Raw genomic sequence first — 24041 nt, 5'->3', positions numbered from 1 at the left:
TAGTGTCTGGCAATGAGGAAAAGGACTAGAGAAAAAGCCTTGAATTGAATACACAGGCACATAGGCAGTCAGACCTTTTTTTCTCTGCTTGAAGTTAGAAATCAGAAATCCTTTATTAGTCCCACAACGTGGAAATTTAGTGAGTGCCAATTGCTATCAGTATTCAGCTTTTTACACTTCGTGGGAGGTACAATTTGATAGGTAAAAAGGAGGATATACACAGCAGCTAAACCGTTTGAACACTGTTTTAATTGTTTTTACTTCACATGCAATGTGCACAGCTCTCTGTGTGCGCTCTCTTGAAGCATCAACATTTTTGCAGCGAAGAGAACCAATTATGTTATCCTGCAAATCTTTTTCTTTGTGGAAGTAAAAGCACCATGAATTTATAAAATACGTATATCAGGTCAGCAGAAAGTCTTCACACCTTCCGTCGCAGACTGAAAACTCACCTGTTTCGACAGCACCTTGGCCAATAATAAAAATAAAATGAATAAAACTTAATTCTGTTTTCTGTAGGTAGCGGATGATGGACAGTATTTTTTATGCAATGCAAACTTTCAATTAAGAAATACAAAACATTTACATTTACTGACCATACATTAGCCACTCGTAAACTGCTGGGATGCTTATGGAGACACTACAATTTGTTGCCAGTAAACAGTAATAGAATGTACAGCTTTGACAGGTAGCTGTCAAATTACATTAGTAATCAGTAATTACATTAAACTTATTTACTGAAAATATTCAGATGCACCAGTAATAAAACCCGCTATTGGTAGACCAATTTCTGCAATAGCTTCACTCTGGTTTATGTCTTTTATTTAGCTGTACACCTGCATCATTATCTGGCTGGGGCAGCAGGTCTTCAGCATCGTCTGCTGCTTCAGCTTAGCGTAGGGAGACCATATACTGTGAGACACCCTTTCTGTCTATTTCTCTCAGCCAATAGTTATTTAATAACATATAGTTGTAAATAGATGATTGGATTCAGTGGTTGAATTGTGCATATATTGTTGGAATGGGTGGTTCTCCAGGGATTCTGTGAATGCATCTGTTATGGCCTGTGGGCATAATATGACCTAAAACAGGAGAAAAATATAAAGGTCTGCACACAATTTATTTTCCTCTCACCTTAATAGCAGCAGGGGAATAGAGCCCATAACAGTTTCAGGTCTCAGCTTTTGTATTGCATGGCACTAATGGATTCTCAACATTTATACTCAGAGGTGTATTAAATCAATCACTGTCATTACCTCCTCAGAGACAACATACAAAGAACCATATAGGCCAACCCAGTGCATCAAGCGGTTGTAGTACTATTAATTACTCAGCCTGGTCTCCAATATCTCAATGATGGAAAAACAAGTAGACAATATGCAAGGTCAAAATGTTTAATCAAGAGTGTGGATTCTGTTATTTTAATGTCTGTGTCCAAGAATATATTGTCAACCTCTAGAGCATGAAGTGGCCCTTCATCAATTCAGAAACCTGAACAGTAATGTATGTGTGTGCACTATTCCCCTGCTGTAATTAACATGGAAGGAAAATAAAGTGTGCACACCTTTACTCTATTTTTTTATGTCTGAGGCCAATGTCTAAGAACTGTGTGTTGGGAGAGCATAGTGACAAGCATTTGCTCAACTCTATAAGTATGACATAAATAGCCCCCAGTTGTACCATTACCATCCATCCATTTACTTTCTATACTCACTTATTCTCATTCAGGGCCATAGGGGCACTATAAATACACTGCAATAAAAAAAAAATGCACTGCCTATACTGTTACTCAGTGTAGACTAGATGAGTTTTACTAAGCTCCATTTATTTTAAATATACATTTTAATAGGACTTCATCAATCCAACAATCATAAACGTATCTTGGACTTCTTGGTTTTATTAACTGAAAAACTAACCATTTATCATCGTTGTCTTCTCTACAGCAATGCAAAATTGTTGAAGGTGGAAACAAATACAATATATTTTTGTATTTTGTAGTACAGAAGATGGCACAAACTTTTATTAGCTTTTTAAAAAACAAACAATTGGACCCAGAAGAGTCTTTCAGGTAACCAGTGTTAATGTTAAGATATACTTGTATTGTTAAAAAGGCCATACCAGTGGTTTTGTATTTAGTCACTATTAATATCTTGTACTTAAAATTGCAACTGTGATACTAGATTTTGGACATTTGGTTGTATGTTGTACCATTCTAGGCATTTATTGATTTCCATTTATTTGTATGCAATATTATATATTATAATGTATACTATTAATCTTATATTAAAATCTACAATATTTAACAATGTTGACAATGATTTGTTTTTAATGTAATTATTTAAGCAGATATGGCAAACATGTATTGCCTCCATCTTCTTTATTGTAAATAAGTCTTAGATATCTATGATAAATGAAATTAATTACTGTTGGGCAAGTTTTTACAATTAGCTGACATTTAAAGACCAAACAGTTAATCACTCAAGAAAAATATTTGAGTAGATTAATCGATAATAAAAAATAATCTAGTTGTAGCCCTGCATCATTGTTATAATCCATCACAATAAACTCTACTCTGCATTAATTATTCCAAACTTGCATTGCTCAATGGCTGCCTGGAACTGCAGGCACACATATTTAAAAAAATGTTTTTTTCATATCTATAACTACACGATCATTGTCAGCAAAATTAGGCTATTTACGATAATAAAATTGAAGTTAAGAGTAGTTGAGAGCTAAAACAAACTCTTTATTAATCATTATTTTCTTTTAGCAAGAGTCATTTGTTGCATTGAACAGGTCAACGGTGACGAGCCTTGAATTATGTAAATGACTTCAGTGAAAATCTAAACAAACGTTGATCGCCGATGATGACGTTACATCCTGCCATCTGGACCTTTACATCCGGAAGGTGGGGCTTTTGTTGCGGGAGCGGTTTGCTTTTGGAGAACCAATGCCCCGAAATGCTCTATTAATGCAGTCATCAAGATAGCATCAACCGAGGGCAGAAATACAAATCCTGCTTTGGTAAGTCTTCAGAAATGTCATTTTGGACTGGAATAACTGAGTGTTTCTTTACACGGCCGTGAGAGAGTAACAAACTACCACACCTGTTTTAAAGAAGGACGTGTGACCAGTGGACCCAGAGGGGTGACCGCTTAACGCAAGATGCCTTTAAATAAACTCCTAAGTCGTCTGGGGTTTAAATAACTAGTTTCAATGTCTCCTTTAGTGTCCTGTTTTGCGTTTCATGTATGCCTATAATGAATGAGTATAACATGACGCTAGTATTAGACGTCATGTTATTAATCGCTGATAAATTATCTTTAGGTTAGCTAGCTATACCAGACACTGTTGTTTAGCCTTATTGATGTGGACAGAATTTGCATTAATTTGAGGGCACTCCGTCAATTTATTTGCATTTTTTGATGCATGATAAGAGCAAATATGTTTTAATGTGTTTGTATTCATTTACGGTAGCAAAAACGGTAGTTGTATCACTAAAGTCCATGTTTGTGTTGATGGTCAGCTGCCGTTAGACACTAGCGTTAGCTTATAAGGCTATTGTAAACTCAACAGTTATGCTAGCGTTAAATTAGCTTACGTGTTTAACATATGTAACGTGTTGTTGGGAGGTTTAATGAACGGATATTATGTTTGATTAGCTCGTTGTTAAAATGAGCTTTTGTAATTCATATTCCCGTCGACAATTACGCCAACTGGTTTGTGCTGAAAAGTTTGTTCCCTCTGAGAAGATGACACACCCAAGCTAACGTTGGTATAATCCTAACTGTCAGCGTGACAGTATTTTCCACCACATCATTTTGGCATGCATTAGTTAATTGTATAGTGTATAATGGCAGTTATTGACGCATAATATTTCTCTATGACCAATCTAAAAAATGAAATGTTAGAGTTGCTTGTGTTATTTTCCAGTGGGCCTGTTGATACGCAGTTAAAGAGGACCTTTGCTGATCACTTGTCCTGTTTTGGGAGATATTTTCTCCTCCAAATGCAGTTAAGAAATGTGGTATTTTTTGCGACAGTTTCATGGGATTGAGGATATTGTTGGCAAAGCAACACACACTTATTCCATCTCATTAATACTACTACTTTTATGTATCAGGGGAAAGCAACACATATAATTCATCATCCAGATTAATTTGTCTCAAGGGGGATTAAGGCCTAGTTTAAACAACCTACAAAATACTTAAAATAGACTGTTTTATAAAAGAAATTCTCCATAGTATACTTAACTGAAAAAATTCAGTATGTTGTGTTTCAGAGATGAATTAGGGATGTGCTCTACTCAAGCTTTTCCAGTTATTTATTCAATATGTGCAGTGAAAAAATAATCTATCATTCAATCAATTTTTGTTGGCTTTTGCCTGATGGCTAATACGTTACACCTGTAGGCAATGCTATTTGTAACCAAAGTCAGTTTGTTATTGACAGATTCCACAAAGACATTAGCTAAGACTTATGCAGTATAGGTAAGGTTGGGCAATATTGTAATTCCCCTATTGATAATATTGCTTTAAAAAATAAAATGTTACACGAAATTCTTGTCCAAAAAAGAAGAGAGAAACACATAGATATGAAGCATAGAGAAAGCAGGAGATAAAGTGAAGGAGAATGAATATAGCAAAGAATTCACAACAGCCGTTGCATAATTGAATATCGTTCTCTTATCGTGACCAACCAATATCTGTTGAATGATAATAATCTTGTCATATCACCCAAGCCTAGGTACAGGGCAATCACTTACTTCAGAGAAAAATATATATTTATGTGACGAATATCCCAAATAAAGGGTTGAGCTAAAGTTAAACATAAAGTTTCTAGAGGAAAATCACTCTTTCCCAACTCAGTGACATTCTTAATAACAAACAATAACTTATTCTAATTATTGCACCAGTAATCAATAAAGTGGAAATTCTTGTCAATGAATATCAAATGTGTAGTGACTATTGAAGCTGCAGTATTATGGTAAAGGTGACTTATACTCTATCTGGATCATTTCTCTTATTGTCTTGTATTAAGAGGTTCGTAAAGTTTCAATGTTGAAACCACTGATCCTCTTGGGGCCTCTCGAGAACTTCTGATTTGGATCAAACTGAATCAGCCTGTCGTGTTGTGGTGGAGTTGGAGGTAAACATTGAATCTCAGACTACACCCTCAATAGCCAATGAGAGCTGAGCGCTTCTACTGCATCCTAGACCAATTGCATTATTTTGTAGTGCCAAAAAGTCCCTATCTGTTGCGTGTGAGGTCTCCCAAAATTCCAAACCTGAAATCAAATCTTGAGCGACTCCAGGTTAAGTTTGTTGAAGGGTTAAACCTGTGAGTTAAATTCAAGTCAGCCAGTCAGCAAGTGTCACTGTCACGGAATATTATATCACAGTTAACACATCTTGAATAACATGCAGTCATCTCATGAGCAAAATGTTGATTCCAGCACACTCAGAGCTTGCTCAGGGAAACAAATCCAAAAATTGTTTTGCACTCTTTTTTAAATTTTTATAAATCTGATGCCGATGGTTTTGTTTCAGAACTATTGATGGCTGATGTTTTGTATGACTACATCTTCCAAGATGTTGTGTATTTCCCACCATAGCATGTAATGACTGTTGTCTAGAAAAAGCTCTGTGATTGTAATTCTGGCAAAGATGGATCTCTGCATAGTTGTAGACCCACTGCAAGGAAATGACATCAGAGGTGGAGAAAAGGTCTTGTGAATGAGGCTGAGCAGGCCCTGCATTCCTCCTCTTTCTCTGTCAAGACTGTCTGATTGGTTATCCATGTAGCTCTAAACATGCTTTTTTTTCACTTGAATGTTTTTCTTATTGCTAATTCCCCTGCTTCCTTCCTGTTACTGCAACTTATCAGAATCTGAAAAGCATTTTCAGCAAGACTTCCTTTCCCTCTTTTTGCACCTAACTTGGTTGTCTCGTGTCAAAGAGCTCCATCTGCTTTTCTGATCATTGTTTTTCATTTTTGTGATGAGTTCCCTGAATGATTTCGGTTCTTGGTGTTTAATAGCACAGCCAGAAAACCATCTGCTAATGATGTTGGCAGTGGAAGTGGAGTGAAAGGGCAGAAAGACCTGGACTTGGAAAGTGAGTGATTATGTGCAGGAGATAGTGTTGTAGATAAGTGCATACCTAACAACCATCAATTGTCTGCTTTCTGTCAGCAGGGAGGAAGGGAGGTTCATATTTTTTGTGTCAATGTCAGTTATTACTATATGAACTATGCCTGGAAGAAAAAAAAATGTTGCCCATGTAGCCATTGCAGAATATGCAGGGAGTTGTCATGAACTGGGGTTCGTGACAACAATCCCAACAGTTATCTGACAAAATATATGCTCTGAAGTAGGGCTAGGCGATATGACAAGTCTTCTATCACTATATAGCAATTACATGAACTATTTACAATAGATATTTTTATATCGTTTTGACTATATTTTTATCGTCTTATTGCCCGGCCCTACTCTAAAGTACATCCTGCTACACAGGTACATAAGAGAATTATTTGTTTCCCCGCTTGTTTACTTTAGTAAATATATGACTCAGGAAATGGGAAGAATGAAATCCTATTGTCTTGGGTCTTTGAAAGATTGACCAAAAAAATTAGCTTTTGCTGGACATTCCCAAGTCCTTTCCAGGATATGTGAATCTAACAGTTGTGGTTTGTTTTCCATTTGCAGGGGAATTGGTTACTTTAAAGAGAGAGCTGTTCTCCTCCCAAGGCAGCCAATATAACATACTGGCATACATACAGTAGATGTGATTGCTATGTGTAAGGGACCAATTATGAAAAGCTGTATATTTGTTTACCGAGCACAATGATATTCCAACTGTTTTGATGCATCCATTCCCCTTAACCCACTGCTGGCACCCAGGGGCCTATTGACCTTAGTTAGGTTGTTGCAGAGGCTTTGTTTGTGTCATGGCTATAACTAATATGCCCTATCAAACATACCATGAGAGCACAAGAACTGTGCTTGGTTTAGCCAGATTGAGGCTACTTGTATGTTGTCATGTGTGTCTGTGTTAAAACGTATGGTGGTTCAGAAAATAATGAGCAGTAACCTATTCAATGTTAATCTGCCTGTCTGTCAGTTCTTGTTTGGCAATGTCAATAGCATGCTTACATGACTTGAGCACGTTTTAATATCCAGAGCCTGACTAACTGAGTTTTCCTTTTATGCCATGCAGTGTATGATGCACAGTTTGAGTGTGTAGAGGATATGTGCAGAGTGGAGAGATTTGAGATCCTTCTCATCATGTCACTCGGCCTCTATTTCCGCCACTCTGCGCCACTGCTGATCCTCACTTTGGCACACACCTGCATTCTGAATGGGCTCTGTACTCTTCCAGACAAGGCCATCATTTCACAAACATGCAGTGAATGCGATGTCTCAGCCTATATTGTATTGCTCATTTATGTTTACGTTGACGAAGAAAAAGAAAAAGATTTTCTTCCCGCTGTCTGATTAATCCTATACATGTGTTTATTCTATTGGTTACAGTATGCTCTGTAGTTCCAGCATGGCAGTGAGGAAATGAAATGGCACAAAAAGCCCCACGGAGCGAGGTTTACAGGGACCATAGGCCCCATGACCACATCTGAGCTGTGAGGGAGAGGGGTACTGGGGGTGTTTAGGTAGATTTTTCTGTGGTGCTGTCATTGCTTACAACTCCCCAAATTGTAAACCATAATAGCACCACAGGCCCCTAACACGGAGTAGGTGGTATGTAACTGAACCAATTCTGTCGGGCGCATGAAAAAAACAAAACAGATAGAAAGTCAGAGATAAGTAGTGCACAGTTGAGTTACTCAGAAGGAACAAATAGATTTGATGCAGAGATCTGAACTTTTCTTCTATTTACCCTGAACAAATCCAGTGGAATGCTTTTGTAATGGGAAAGACATGAGTGAGTGTTTGGATAAGATCAGCAGGGTCGGCTGCAGGGAGGTTAGAGGATATCTATTGTGTGTTTTGAGCTAGACCCAAAAAAGGTTTTGCATCACAATGTCACTATGTAGGTGTTTGTGTGTGTGTATTGATATAGATAGATAGATAGATAGATACATGGATGATGTTTTTGCCCGAGACAGCTGAAAGGGATCAGTGAAGACTGCACTATTTATGCACCTTGATGAATTTCTGTATGAATAGGAAAGGGGATTTTCTATTTAGAATAGAGATGCATTTGAAAAGCAGCTCACTCAATGTTGCTAAAGTAGGAAGGATTGTACCACATAGAGGCTTTAGTTCCCTGCTGCACGGCTTGCTGCCCGGTTTCGTCAAAGGCTCCTCTGTGCACTCCCCTGACCAAGGGTTGTTAGTATGCACCGTGGGATGCGTTTTAAGAATTTCTTCTTAACTGCTGTATATAACGTCTTTTTAACTAGGCTAAATCCTTTCCTGATCTCCACTGGCAGTGACTGCTTTATCTTGACTATTTTACACATTTCTGCAAAGACGGCACTGTGATGTGCTGTCAAATTGTGAATTATTGGTTCATCTGATAAACAGACCTTACTATCATGAATCCCAGTTGCTGTGTGTTGTAGAAGATCCATTCTTACACAAACCTCATGACTGAGATGACTCATCTAGATTATATTGTTTTCTCCACAGTGAGTGGTAATTATGACTACTTGGATAGGTAGCTGTCCAGAAGCAAAGGGCAGAGTCCCCTCTTCACATTTGCTGCAATACAAATGGAGAACCTTTTCAGTCTAGAAGCGATACAAATTGGATGAGACACAGCAAGAGCTTTGCAGCTGGTGTGTTAGGGAGGGAGTTGTAAATTGCTGGCAGCAGAACTGTCAAGGGGGTATCTGGTTGGATATAGCCTAACAAGAGTTAGTGGTGTAGGAGGAAAAATAGAGTTGCAAAACATGTTTTGCAAATAGGAGAGATATCACAATTTTTTTTGTGAAATCCTGTGACTAATATTCACATAGCATCAGTGCAACATCACAGGGTTTCAATTCAACCACAGCCACCCTAAGCCCACTTAGATTGTTTTGGTCGCTTCAGTTGACCCACTGATGATGAGAGAAACAGCTGCACTGAGCTAATCTCGTTCTCAGATCCTTGGAAGTTGGTGGGTTGAAAGCCTCTGCTTTCTCCATTAGATGGGGAGAGGAAATCCCCTCACCCCTGTGACCTCAGGAATGCAGAGAAAGAGAGTCATCAGGGTCTCTGCAACTGTGGCTCAGATATCTTGAATTTCTACACACATAATCTCATTTATTCTACTTCGCTCAGAGTGGAATCTGCAGTGGAAGTACATTGAATGTAAGCATCACTATGTTAACATAAATGTGCAAGTGTGCAAGAGGGTTCAATGACAAATCCTACCCGAAGAAAGGGTTGCACTTTTCTGAACATGAGGAGATAAACATAGGAGTAAGTTCAAATACCAGTCACCATTTTAATGTCTTGAGAATCCGACAATTAAGTGATACATTTGTTTGTAATGGTCGTCAGCCTATTTGGTCAAAGCATATAAGAGCATGTGTAATTAGTGATCATGTTCTATATTAGGTAAATGGACTATTTGCTTGGTAGCATCAACATCAGTTATTTTGTAGTATCTGTCTACGTTCTGGCAAAACCTTGCAGCATCCATGTCAAAGTGTTGAGATGAGCAGTAAGGGAACACTGGCCTATTCTCCAAAGGGACTCTTAATTAATTCTTGTAGCCACACTGGTGTCATCTATATTTCAGGAGATTAGCAACCAGAGTAGTCTGTACCTCTCCTCCATAACCTTGCACCCCTTTTTAAAAAAGGACAAGCAGACTGCAGTTCCATATCTGAGTCAGGCCTAAATATGAATTCCTCTGTTGCCAATGTCTTCCATTATAACGCTATGCAACGTGAGGAATTGCAGCTGGTGGAAACATGGTGGAATCCCTGCCCTAAGATCTGAACTTCCTTTGGGAAATCTTGCACTAGGCACTATGTTTGTGCTTAGCATATATATGGAATATATATCATTTATTATTATTATTATTATTATTATTATTATTATTATTATTATTCCCACCATGAGTTTATTATCTGTGATTGCTTTATTTATAGCTTTGGCAAGTGGGTTACAAGTGAATCATTTAGATAGTGACTCCTATGTATAAGTGCTGAGTTTGGCATAGGTTTTTTCAGGAGGTGTGTATTTGTTTGTGTGGACATCCTTCCTATGAGCCCTTTCACTGGCCTGGTTACTGATAACAATAGCAGGAAGAGCACAGATCATACTTCCTGGTGGGGGAGCCATGGTACGACATCCTCAGTATCCACAACCGTCACAGCTGGCATACTGAAGTGTAGGTTAATTTGATGCAAACCACGTGTTCCTCTCTGCTTTTGGACAATGCAAGGAAATGTGGCAGCAAAAGCTCAGATGCACAATTGCAAATTTATGTTGAAGTTTGTATGTTCATAGTTTGTAATGCTTATGTGAAACAACAACTACCAAAAATCTTCCAGGGCTTTTAGCTGGCTTCATGAGTTTCTGTGTGGTTGTGACATTATATCTGTATTACATCTGAGTTTTTTTTCTGCCATCAGCAGGAGTGTTTTCTCTCCTCGGTCTTGTCTGGTTAACTCTCAGTGCAGGCTCCTCTCGCTTCATGAGCTGAAGTGAAATGTTTACTGTTAGGGAGGAGCAGATTGGTAACAATGTTGTGAATCAGCTCAGTGCTTCCATTAGTGTGGCTTCAAGAGAGGATGGAAGACATTTTTATTTCTACAGATAGAGATCAAATGACAGGGGGAAAGAAGTTAAACTTTTCAAAAGAGAAGAGGTTGATTCCCGCGATGTGACCGCAGCAGTATCGAGTCCTTCAGGATTCCAAATCAAAGTGTCTGTTGCAGCTCTTGCTCTATTGCTTCTCGGCTCAAGATGGCATTAATTTGCATTTATATGATGTGACGTATGTCGACATTATTGCCAGATGCTCAACTGTGTATTTGACTGATCATAACGTTGGTAGTCAGATGAGTAAATAGTTGGGTTGCTTATTGTTGACCTATCCAGCAGGATTGCTAAGGGGGGAGCCTGGATAACGACAGTGAGTGATGACACTTTAAATTCAGGATTTGGCAAATGGTTTACTGAGGAAAGCTGATTCGTATTAATCTGACAGAAGGTAGTAGAATTGTGTCAGTAGGCTATTCCACAGGAAGTGATGGGCTTAGATTTCTGCCGTGTCATAAGAACACAGGATATTAGTTGTTTGTTTGATCTCCCAGACACAGTCTCAGTGGCTTAAGATGCTTCCTGTAATACGGAAGTACAGGATTTTACTTTACTCTCATTTTCTGTCACATCAATCGACCAGGCACAATGCCAGACATTGTCTTTGAAGGATTAAACAATCGTTAAAAAGCCCATGTGTTAATGGGCGTTTTAATGCAGTGTATCTTTACAGACAAACTTGGGATGCCCAGCATTGAAGTTTTTGCCAATATCCAATGATTGTTTATGGTAATCTTTGCTGATACAGCTATAAATATTTTTAATTTCTTTGCAATAAGACCACAGGTCTAATTCCAACAAGTGTCTTTGTGAAGTATCCTGCTAATAGATTGCTACTAATGGCAGATCGATCCTTCTGATGAATCTGTGCCCATGTTCCTTTCCATCCAAAGGCCGTACAGGTTAAAGGGACGGTTCACCAGAAAGATGTCTGCTTTCTCTCGAATATAATAGAACTAAATGGCACTCGGCTTGTGGCGCTCAAGGCACCAAATAATAATATTATGATAAATAATACATTTTTAAAAAACTTGACGGCAATGTGTCTTTTCAGAAATCATGACCCGGTTACTCAAGATAATATGATCTGCTGAGCTGTAACGTTAGTACTCGGCAACTCGCACCAAAACAATCTAGATTGATAAATTGCACTACAGGTAAGGGAAGCATTTTTTGTGGCGTGAACTGTCCCTTTAAGACATGATTTTATTAATTTTCACTCTGTTGTAAGTTGTGTCTGACAGAGATAGAAGGTATAGAAGTCAGGTGAAAGCAATTGACTCTAAGCTTTGACCTGAGGGCAGAACCCATATAGTGCAGATAGATAGCCAATGACATCTCCCTGCTTTTTAACGAGGTTAGCACATGATGCTCTATTTTAATGCATTCCTAAATGCCGCCTCACAGTGGAGAATGATAGCTTCATTACTGCTGATTGGCTGCAACGACCTTTTGATGGCCAACTTTATAAAGTTCTAGGATTCATGAGTAGGCAATTTGGCACTTTAATGGGAAGGGTGGGGTTAGGATTCAAGATTTGTTGGAGCAAAGCCTAGCGCCTTGGCACAGCGAGTCACTGTTGTAGTGAAAGCTGTTAAGCAACAACTGTCATCTTTCCACACACTTTTGTTCTCTCTGCATGAATGTTATTTACTGTAGGTAATGATATGTTTCCACTTTTGTCATTCACAGGTTGTGTCAGAGTGAAGGTGCAGAGGAAGTGTATGCGTGGGTGTGAGTGCGCATGTGTGTGTGAAAGAGACACAAAGAAGAAACCAGTGATGGCGACCAGTAAAAGTAAAAACCAGAGCTCTCTGGCACTGCACAAGGTTATAATGGTGGGAAGTGGAGGCGTGGGGAAGTCGGCCCTCACTCTGCAGTTCATGTATGATGAGGTGAGTCAACACACCCTATAAACAGCGTAATACTGCTAGAGAGCAGATGGAGAAGTAAGCACCTCTTTGTCTAACCAGTTCACCTTTTTTTAGGTTGTTATCCAATATCCTAATTTAGATATCACCTTTTTACTGAACATGTTGACCGTGTCAGCACTTCCTCTAAAAGCTTGTGACTCCCCAATAGGAAGTTTCAATGTGAAACAATTGTGTTCAACTCCAAATAGTTGCTTTTAGACTTCTATCTGTTACATGAAAGTGAGTGTAGGAAACAAAAGTAGCTCCTTCGTCACTGAGGGGCTACAAAACTACTAAAAGGATATAAGGGATTCTTGTATAAAGCACACTTTATCTCGAGTCCACAGATGTTGTTTACTCATACAGAGACGGTCATGGTGTCTCTGGCCTGATGTCCATTAGATGTCTGAGATACGCTTTAATTTTTACCAGTGTAGCTGTCTGCTAATGCTTTACTGATGCTTTATGCATGTGAATACAACTTGTAGCATGTTTTACGCTTCAAACATCTCCAAAGAAATGTATCTTTTCCTCCCCAGTTTGTGGAGGACTACGAGCCCACCAAGGCAGACAGCTACAGGAAGAAGGTGGTTTTGGATGGGGAGGAGGTCCAGATCGACATTCTGGACACAGCCGGCCAGGAGGACTACGCTGCCATCAGGGACAACTATTTTCGCAGCGGGGAGGGCTTCCTGCTTGTGTTCTCCATCACAGAGCAGGAGTCCTTCAGTGCCACTGTGGAGTTCAGGTACTGTATCATTCCTACATCTGAGTGTGAGACCGAAAGCATGTAAATGGAGCACGTATGGGGGGCTTAGACTGCAATGGGTATCGACCGTTTATGGCTGTACAGTGCGACATATGTTTAACGTGCTAAAGCAATAACCAAATCACACATCTTATTGTACAGTGTCAGTGTACCGCTGCAGTTATAGCACGTACCTTGTGTACTGTATAGCTGAGAGGATTGTTCTCTCTCCACGGGTCTGTCTGACGGCTTCTAATCTCATAATCTAATATATAAGATAATAAACGGATTTAAAAAGCTAAGCAAATCCTCTTTCCCAACAGAAATACTTGTGTGCTATACATATAGCCGGTATCCAAGGAAGAAAGTGGAAAACTATAGTTTAAACTTTTGTATCAATTGATGTTTATAGTAGGTTACCTGGTTTTAGAGGTGCTGCCTCAGCAACCATACTTCTCACATTCATGCTATGTGCATAAATAATTAGTATAAATAAATACATGTATGTAAAACAATGTCAGAATGTTTTCAGTACTACAGTATATTCCTTTAAACTTTAAAATGTCATAGATATGATTTTTTAAAAACTATATTTCCATATGCCCCACACACCCTAATACTGAATTTTAATATTCCCAAACTACAGTGGACTTACTTATTACTTTTATACTTTTGATCTCTGTAGCACCAGTGCTATGTGCAAAATAAGTTAACGTACAGCCCTGACAATATTTACGTATCAGCCAGTACATGTCGTTCCTTGCTGATAGGATTGATATGTTACAGATTGTTTGACTACATTATTGTTGTAGAATTTATTTGTATTAGGCAGGGGCCCCAAACTAAACATGCATGTTCCCAGTCCAAGACATTTCATAGGAGTATCTGCCAGTACCACATTCTAATTTAAATTAATTATCAAATCCAGGTAGGATATTGTTTAGGAGCTCTGCATTTAGAAAATATAACTGCACTACGGATTTGCCTTGATGGTTTCTACAGCTCGTTACATACTATTTGTAGAGCGAGAAGAGTGTCAGCGTGGATCTGATGTGACGGCAAGGTTTTGATGGCAGCCTCTCTACACCCTTAGCAGGAACACAATACTGAATTTCAGATGCAGATTGTAGTCAACACTGTAGAACCATGTACACCTGAATGTTGCTGAACTATAAGTAAAGTGACTGTCATTATATCGGTCTGTAATCATTATTTGACACATTCAATGCTGTCAGTAGGAAATACTTTAAGCTCTTTTTTAAAGGAGCATTTTTGACAAAGGGCTGAAAACAACGAGTTAAACAAAGACCAATTACAAAATAGCCTGAATCTCACTAACAAGGTTCCACATTATCAGGACATCTTTAAAACCTTTTTGATTAACTGTTTTTAGAACATTTTGAAAGACACTCACTTATTTACACAAGGAGAACTGGTGAAAATACAAAAAAATACACAATCTATGCTGTGCCGGCAGGGAGCAGATCTTGCGGGTGAAGGCGGAAGAGGACAAGATCCCTCTCCTTGTTGTTGGGAACAAGTCCGACCTGGAGGAGCGTAGGCAGGTCTCTGTGGACGAGGCCCGAGGGAAGGCCGAGGAGTGGGGCGTCCAATACGTCGAGACATCAGCCAAAACCAGAGCCAACGTCGACAAGGTGTGTCCTCGCACACGTACCACTACGTTACTATAAATCTATGTATTTTCAAATGTGGGGTATTCACTTTATCACAACTATTTCCGATGTGCTTGTTACGACTGTTTAGTGAAAGTGTCTAATTGATTTCTGTTCTTTTTCCTCCCCAGGTATTCTTTGACCTGATGCGTGAAGTACGAGGCAAGAAAATGTCAGAAAACAAAGACAAAAACGGAAAAGGAAAGAACAAGAAGAAGAGGAGCTTCAAAGAAAGATGCTGTTTACTTTGAACTCTTCATGGACCTTAATGACCCCACAATACAACTGTTAAGTTGGGAATCAAAGCAGAGCGTCCTTGCCATTGTCATTCAAATGAAATTTGATCTTTTTTTTAATAACTGGTTTTAGTTTAATGTTTAGAACAATCTCAGCCAATTTGTTTTTTAGTTTTTAATGAATGAAATCTGTTTCTTTGGAAGGTAACCACTGTTGTGACTGTGACTCGGACTGCAGTGCTTGATGGGCTCACAGTAAGCCAATGACCAAACTGCCACTGACACTAACTCTGCTGCTCAAGACATTCTCCACTGTTAAACTCAGCGATTACACTGCCTTTGACTTTGGTTTAAGTGTGTTTTACACCAGAAGTGTTAAGTCTTTGTGTAGTAACCCGTGCTCTTAATTTCTTTACCTGCTCTTAATCTTAACCTGCAAAATTCTTAGTCTATGTTAGTATAGACCCCTTGAATCTATGTTCATCAATTTACAAGAAACTCTAATGCTGCTGTCTGTCTTATTTGTGCTCATGTATGATGACACTTAATGTCTATTGAAGATGTTGGCCTCATTCATTCATCTGTCCAGACTCTGATCTTTACCACTTCAGAGCATGTTTGGAATGGCTGTTTTAAACTGGAAGCTTCAACATTTCGTTTTGTATCCCTTGAGGCTGTTTTCTTTTCTTTTAGTTTATCTAAGCATTTGTGATTTTCTGACCGCAGAGGAATCTGTGCAATCAGAGGACCCGTTTCAAGACGTGGTTGTTTTATTCCACTGTTATCAGGCCTTACATGATAACTGCAAATTCATCCGAAGATGCTTTGCAGTTGCTGCGAGATCAAATCTTTGGTGACTGTAAATCACATAAAAAAAGAAGAAAAGAAAACACATTTTATGGTAATGTATCACTTACTCAGAGCTCACAGAGCTTGATGAAGATATTTTAACATTTGTTTAAAAAATTCAGGCTGTGAAAAGAAGGTGGTAATGTGGCTGCTAGTATTTTTGTATTGGTCTGTTCATGTAATCTAACCCTTCCCTTCTTAGAGCGCATATTACTTCCGGTTTTAGACGACTGTTGAAGTTTGTGCCGTGAGACAGGTGTTGACAATCCAGGAGGCCATCATGCTTCTGGTCCACGATGGCATTATAATCAATATGGTTTTAATTCTTCCTTGGTCTTTTTAATAACATGCACTACAGTGCCAATACCTAAGAAGTGGATTTCATGCTGAATGGAGTCACACTGGAGATTTTTAAACAATTCGTGCCAACAAAATCACAAAAAAATCAAACTGTTTGTGGCTGTACAGTGTGTGTGTGTGTGTGTGTGTGTGTGTGTGTGTGGTAATTATCTGAGTGTATGCGCATTTACCAGAAAATCCTACGAGTGTTCTGTGTCTGTGTGAGAGAACTTCTTAACTGTTGTTTAATCAAGTGCTACAGTGAACAAGATGTTTCTGCCACTGCCTGATCCATTCTTTGTAACATGTCCTCCCCTTTTTCTTTTACTTCCTACTGCTGTGAGTATGCTTTTATCTCTCTGCAGCAAGAGTGTTTCCGAATAAATACTTTTTTTTTCTTTTGTAATTACTGGGCATTATTTAAAAAATATTCATGTCACAAGTTCACATTGAGCACTCAGCGCTGCATATTGCCCTCCTCTGGCTGGTGGAGGTAGTGAAACTGCTCTCACTACTTACTGTATGGACACTACAGTTACTTTGGCATTAACCACTAAAGTGAAATGTTATGGTTGTCATCTGTTGTTCCCTTTAGGGCATTCTGTGCCCCAGTTTAGTAGAAAGAAAAAAAAAAACAGCAGTTACTCACTTTGCATTGATTGTTCCTCTGCCATCTAGAAAAGAGTTGCCAATGGCCAGTTTTTCTTGAATTTGACACTGATATACTACCACAGGTTTTATTAACCTCACAGGCTTATCTTACATGGCAGGCTGAGTGTAACGTCACCCATAAGAGGAACCAGTTGTGGGCTCTCATTGCTGAAGCCCTGGGGGTGGCCGGGTTGCTGAAACTGAAGCAAGGAAGTACCACTGACTTTTAGTAGCAGATTGTGTGACGTGCTTTATGATATGCTCATGCACAGGGACTCCAACCACAACATTTAACTTTTAAAAGTATTTTTGCTTTTTTTGGGGTTGATATGCTGTAATATATATTTTTGAAGAATGATCTTCTGGGAATATAAAGTACATTTTCCCAGCACTATTTTAGCATTAAGCACGCTGGTGTCAACACCCAGACATCTCTCATGTCTTCTAGTCAATTTCCTATGTGTTGGCAAAGCAGCTCGTGTGCATCTTAACAGCATCAGAGATAAGACTGTTACTTCTCTGGTGTTTTGAAGAGAATTGTATGTTTACAAGTATTGATCAGACAGGCTGACACCAGGTGAATTCTTAATTCTCGTGCTCTCCTTTTTAAAAACAGAGTGCAAAGAGAAATGCTGTGGGGGTCTAAACCTGTAACATTAATGGCGAGCACTTTTTTTTTTCACATTCACTGCATGCCTCATATAAACAAACTAATCCCCCCTCAATTTATATCACTGGCGAAACCTACCAGGTTTTAAAGCCTGCAGCATTTTCACCACAGGAGCTAAACATGTCACAGCTCTGATAAGCACGTTTACCTGCCTGACACTCACCTCTCTGGATTTTCACTCTCCTCCTGCACCTCTAAGTAGGCAGATTAGGTGGTCCGTTAAACCCGCAGGAAGGCACTTATTTAGAAATATATGAAAGGGCAAAGTGAGCCAGGCTAATGACTGATGCAGTGTCACCGGCGCACTCTCAGGTCTTTTATCATATTGTAGAGAGGGGTCCGTCCTCTGAGTAACCCTCGTTATATCTGAGCTAATGTTGGGGATGAGGATGTTCAAGTGATAAAGCACCATCATGGTCCTTCATTATACAGAAAGAGAAACAGACTCGGTGGAATTGTGCTCGACCTATAAGATGAATGCAATGGACAGAGAATAAGTCCAATTTTAGCGACTGCCACATCTTGCTGTGGGGAAAGACGGGTTCCCTCTTTCGCCATGGGATGGCAGTCTTGGTGTTCTGTAGAGCTGGTCTGCTGTTCTGCACCATTAGTGCTCTCACGATGCTTCCACTGCTGGGCCTCATTTAGTGGTGACTATTGGCTGACTGAAGATACTGAGCGAATGTTTACTAGCCTTTATTAAACAATAACTTCATGAAGAATTAATGAATAGCTTATAATTCTCTGTAGGTTTATACATTAATTATAACACGGTACCACCTCATAAGCAATAACATCACATACATCTTTGTATTTAATTTTATATAAATAAAACTTTGCTTTGACAAAGTTCCTGTACATAGAAATCCAAGAAGAAATCTCATCCGTATAACGTTCACTATAAATGTGAGTTTAGTGAAACATTAACTGACGTATCAGTTATTGTTAACTTTCTACACCAACTGCCAAACCGCTCTTCAACACTAAACCATGACTTTGGATCGCACAAATGTCAAATATGAACTTACTGTTATTGTTGGCATTATGTCAGCCACTTTAGAAGTGAATTGTATTGCTGCTGTTATCGCTGTCAGAAGAAGAAAGCAAACATATTTGGACTATCATGAAACAACAGCCCATATGTCTTCTCCCTCCACTATAGGGCTGTAATAGCAGAACAATCAGCAGCTTCACAATGCAGCACAAATGACTGTCAGCGGGAGAAAGAAAGAAAGAAAGCCTATTTGAAACATCTCTTATTTTCCCTGCCATTCTTGCCTTTTAAAAAGAGTGAAGTGCACCCTCAGCAAATCCTCAGTGCAGACAGTGTGCTCATATGTTCTCGTTTCCGTGTGTGTGTGCGTGTGCGTGTGTGTGTCATACTGTACAAAAGATCCGCTGTGGTTGACAGTGTAATGGGAAAGTCTGTCAGTAGACTCACCACTTCAAATAATAAATTGAAGCCCGTTCATTCATGTTAAGCTTCTTGTTAATTCTTTAATGAACAATTAGATATATAGTGTTAGTGGTCAATGCTGGGTATTACTTCAGGATTTAATAATACAGATGATGGGTGTTCATAATAGATACATCTATCCGAATGGATTTACAAAATGAGAGATTTTCCATATTTTGTTATTTATTCCCAGAGATGTTTGCTCATCATTTAGAGCAGTGGTTCCCAACATCTGCCCCCTTCAAAGGGTCATAACAAATGTTCTGAGGGCTTGTAAAGTGATTAATATGGAGGGAGAACCTGCCAAACTTAAAAATAAATAAAATAATTACTAATTAATTAATTAATTAGTCAATAAATATACCATAAATAATATAAACATAAATGTAGGCATCGGAGATAGTTAGTGTGTGGGATACCTATAGGCAAAAGGTTGACCCTGTGACACACTTTGAAAGACAGACCCCTCATTTGCATAATGAAGCAGAAATGCATAAACAAATGTAAAAGGAAATGTATAAAGTAAGGAATAGAGAAAGAAAGAAGTTTTGGGAAACAAATAGGGGGAATACATATAAATATAAATATGTTTAATAATGAATAAATACATTAAAAAATGAATGTAAAATGAATAAAAAAGAAATGCAAAAAGAAATCAAATGTAAAGATAATATAAATTAATAAAATGGAAAACTAAATAGAAGAGCAGATAAATAGAGGAATTAATAAAAGATAATTAAATATGAGATCAAATAAAAATAATATTAATTTATGTCACATTTGCTCAATTAATTAATGCCTATGTTTATAATATTACTCTTGGTACATTTGATGGCATATTAATAATTAATAATGAATTAATAAAGTTATTTATTTATTTTGGCAGGTTCCATCCTCTAAAGATTAATGGGGAAGGACAGAAGAGGAAACAAATTAGTTTGGACTGGACTCATTTTGCATTCTGTAAAAGACAGTGTGGTCTAGCCTCAGGAACACCCCTAAAACATAATGTTCAAGTCTTAACTCATGGTTCAACTTCTGGTATTACTAACGATGTGTTTGTTTGTTGTGATTTATTCAGGTATAGTTTGATAAAATATGCCAAATAACCCTTGAATAGTCCATTGACTGATATGACAACAACTGGATCAGCATAGCTGTGATACTGCATTCCAAAAGTTGCCTGGCTATTTCATTTGATGGTTAATTAAAATTGCATGTTTAAGCAAATACATTTGAGTATTACCATGCAGTATATTACATGAGCGCCTACAGTTGCTGGTGACGTGTTCAATAAAGCCCATCACATCTCCAGCCAACCTGAACAGACCTTCACTTGGATGAGCAATATCAATCTGACAACTGAAAAATTCTGGAAAGAAACATCCATTTAGCCTGTCGGAAACAATTTTATCCAATAATAAATGGCAAAATTGTGGTGCTATAATTAGGGATACAAAATAACTGTGTCTCAGTCTATCTGCTTTGTCATCTAGAAAACACTCACCGAACATGATACACCTTCAGCGTGGGGATAATGGCTGATGTTGAATACAGATTGGACGTAAATATCCAAAGACTTAGACAGATATGTGTCTTTTTTGCTGTTACTTATCTCTAAGTAATTCCTATTCCGTTTATCAAGTCTTCCATTTACTACCATAAATGTTGTGTCGTGTGGCTGTTTGCTTGAATAAATGTCCTGGTGCACACGATGTGATGCTTGTTACCTTTCACTTGGGATAAACAGACAAAGACAATCAGCGTGAACCACATACAGTAAGTACCACATATTTCAAATGCAAACCTTCTGGGCTACCACTTAAAAGTAGGTCAAGTTGCATTCATCATTATATAACAATTTACAGAATGTACTTACTAAATGAACGCTGCATACCTTGAAAACTATTTTGCTGGGAGCTTAAACGTTTTATTTTTTTGGATTTCAAGGCCGGCTCGCCATTTGAAGAGTGTTTTGTTAGAGGGCTACATATTTTTAAACAAGCCACAAATCCCTTGCATTTAAATTAATATTTTTCTTAATCTTGAGCTTTGGTTCTCTCACCATCTGTAGCCACGCAGCTTCAAACAGGCTGCAGAAATAAACAAAATATTGTTTCACTGAACCCTGTTTTTATGTTCTGTTTCCAATTAGTCTGATTATGTGGTGATGCCAGAAACGTTATGTGAAGACCTGTGTATAATTCACACTAGCATACGGTACTGTATATTACCCTCAACAGCTAGCAGGCCTTCCCTTTGAGCTGCTTCACTCCTTATACAGCCATCAGGTAGCTGCAGTCTCTAATTTGGCTGTCAAAGTGTAATAACACGAACTGTGGTTAGCTTGATTAAATCTATGTCTCTGGCAGAACATGAGAACTGCATTTTGGTTTATTCTATTTATGTGCAAATGAATGAAAAGAAAGAAAGAAATGTGAACAGAGAGGTCATACAACAAACCTCCCTTCTACTCAAGGAGACTAACAAAAAAGAAAATAAACATCATTTAGAAAAATACAATTAAAAGTAAATGACAAGAAGAAGCACACAAAATGAGCAGAACAATAAATGAAAACAAATATGGGGAAACAAATAAGAGGAATAATTGTGAATGTATATGTCTACATATATAAATATCGAGCTCTTGATAACGTGCATTTTGGCGTTCCATATCTGTACACTACGATATCTGAGGGAGTACTCGCCATGTTTGGCTTTGTAAAAAGGAAGGTGATCATCTATTATTATTTAAATGAATTTGCAAATTAAATTTAAAGAAGTTGCTCAACAATAATGATAAAGAAAAAGGCAAGAACATATATTTATATCTGATGAATATTTATGTCTTATACTGAAAGAATGTTAGTTGTTGAACAGTGGAGCAGAGGCCTCATTAGAGTTTAAACAAGTGGCCAATTTTACAAATCGTTTTTACAGCAAATATCGTTTATGAAGATTGGAGGTGTATGTTTTAATCCCAAACAATATATATATATATATATAAATATAATATATAAATTATATATATATATAAAGTCATTAAACAAAATACATTTATAAAAGCTTCAAAGATCCTCGGTGATTTGAGAGTTTTGTTAAGAATAAATCAATTTAATTTCTCATCAACTATAATGCCTAAAAAAAATAATGTAAAAGAGAAACTTCTGTGCTTTGGTGTATTGAACTGGTTGGTTGTGATTTAGGATTCTACACAGCTTATGTATGAAATTCATGTTGGAGACATGAATGCACTTGACACATGCAGTTCCATAAAAAACAATAAATAAAATGTCCTTTAGAGGTAGTCATGCCTCTAATAAACAAGTGAGGCAGAGAGAGAGAGCGTGAACTGGATTGTATGAAAAAAGGATTTGTTTAGGTATGCTGCTTCCTCTTCTTGGAATTAGCTGAAACTTCAGGACTCTGCAGATGTTAATTGATTGGTGTTGAATGTTGATGAATGTTTTTTGATATTTTATGTTTCTGTAACTTGTTCTTTATTTTCATTTTAAATTGTTATGCATTCTTTTTTTGTGTCTGCAACATTGTTAACTGTGATGCTGAATTGAAAAGCTTGTTAATTGGCAGTGTATCATGCTGCTGGCAATTATTATTATTATTATTACAGGTCATTTAGTTGACTTACAGTGAACTAACTACAGAGACAGTCCCCCTGGAGCAACTCAGGGTTACGTACTTTGCTCAGGGGCACAATGGTTGGCAGCCCTGGTATTGAACTCACAACCATCTGGTGTTGTATTTGGATGCTGTACCACGAGGCCATCTCCACCCCCTAATGTTGCTCTGTCCAAGTTACCCAAACTCAGCAGGTCTTATTACCCTCAGAACTATTTAGATTTAGTCTGACTGTGGTCCCTTTTGGATCTCTTACTTCTTACTTCGAATTATTATTTAAAAAATGTGCCTGTTGGGTAAAAATAGGTTTTCCATGTATTGTTTTAGGTTAGTTTCAAAATGTAGTACCCTTGAAGATCTACTTATGATACCAGAAAGTGAGGAGCAAAATAGGCCTTTCACAAACTAGCTGCTGTTTATCTCTAGTAAACAACTTTGATTATTTTAGAATCAATATATCAGCATACACACTTGAGTGAATAAAGTAAAATAAAAATAAACTATTGTCAGTGTTATCATTTGGAAGCTCAGAGGAAATCTAGGGCTCAACCAGATTCTCACCACAGTTAGTCAAAGTGCAACCAAAGTGAGAAGCAGAGGGAGAAAAATTAAACTTCTCCAACTTTCAAACAACATGCAATCTCAGCGCAACATGTAGGGCTGTGGCCAAAGCAGATTAAATTGAAAGAGGCAATAATTACCCCATCTGATGATTCCTGGCAGTGTGCTCACTTAACAACAATATCACATAACTCATATCAAAGGTGGATGGATGGCTAGGTTTGAAAGTAGCAATTCATTAGAGGCTATTTATAATAGGGAACAGCGGGATACAGAAGAACTGCTCGTAACTTATCTGCATGGGGTCTGCGGGCAATAATTGCATCAGCAACTTAAGTGTTGTGTGGGGTTTGTGTGTGTGTGCGTGTGTGTGTGTGTGTGTGTGTGTGTGTGTGTGTGTGTGTGTGTGTGTGTGTGTGTGTGTGTGTGTTAAGAATTAATTCATTTGGAGCACATGTGGCTGTAGAGGTGTGTTGTTAGTATCCTTAACACAGCAGGCCTGCTCGTGGGCGTAATGTTGTTGCATTTG

At 38.1% G+C, this 24041-nt stretch overlaps 1 protein-coding gene across 1 annotated transcript; it reads left to right on the top strand.

The window, feature by feature from the left end:
• The first annotated feature begins 2868 nt into the window (after positions 1–2868).
• Positions 2869–16941, top strand: ralba (v-ral simian leukemia viral oncogene homolog Ba (ras related)). Its single transcript, XM_029458922.1, has 5 exons — positions 2869–3024; positions 12470–12672; positions 13230–13438; positions 14916–15093; positions 15243–16941. The coding sequence occupies exons 2-5, from the start codon at positions 12502–12504 to the stop codon at positions 15360–15362; spliced, it is 678 nt and encodes a 225-aa protein (XP_029314782.1). The 5' UTR covers positions 2869–3024; positions 12470–12501; the 3' UTR covers positions 15363–16941.
• Positions 16942–24041: the final 7100 nt, after the last annotated feature.

Source organism: Cottoperca gobio, chromosome 21, assembly GCF_900634415.1.
Source record: "Cottoperca gobio chromosome 21, fCotGob3.1, whole genome shotgun sequence".
Taxonomy (NCBI): Eukaryota; Metazoa; Chordata; class Actinopteri; order Perciformes; family Bovichtidae; genus Cottoperca; species Cottoperca gobio.
Note: the sequence above shows the minus strand (reverse complement) of the source record. Positions and strands in the feature narration are given on the sequence as shown.

Bases quoted from the DNA above. Each gene is read 5' to 3' on its own strand.
- ralba (XM_029458922.1), top strand. From the start codon at position 12,502: ATGCGTGGGTGTGAGTGCGCATGTGTGTGTGAAAGAGACACAAAGAAG. The intron at 12,673-13,229 runs GTGAGTCAACAC...TTTCCTCCCCAG, and splicing joins TGCAGTTCATGTATGATGAG to TTTGTGGAGGACTACGAGCC. The intron at 15,094-15,242 runs GTGTGTCCTCGC...TTTCCTCCCCAG, and splicing joins CCAGAGCCAACGTCGACAAG to GTATTCTTTGACCTGATGCG.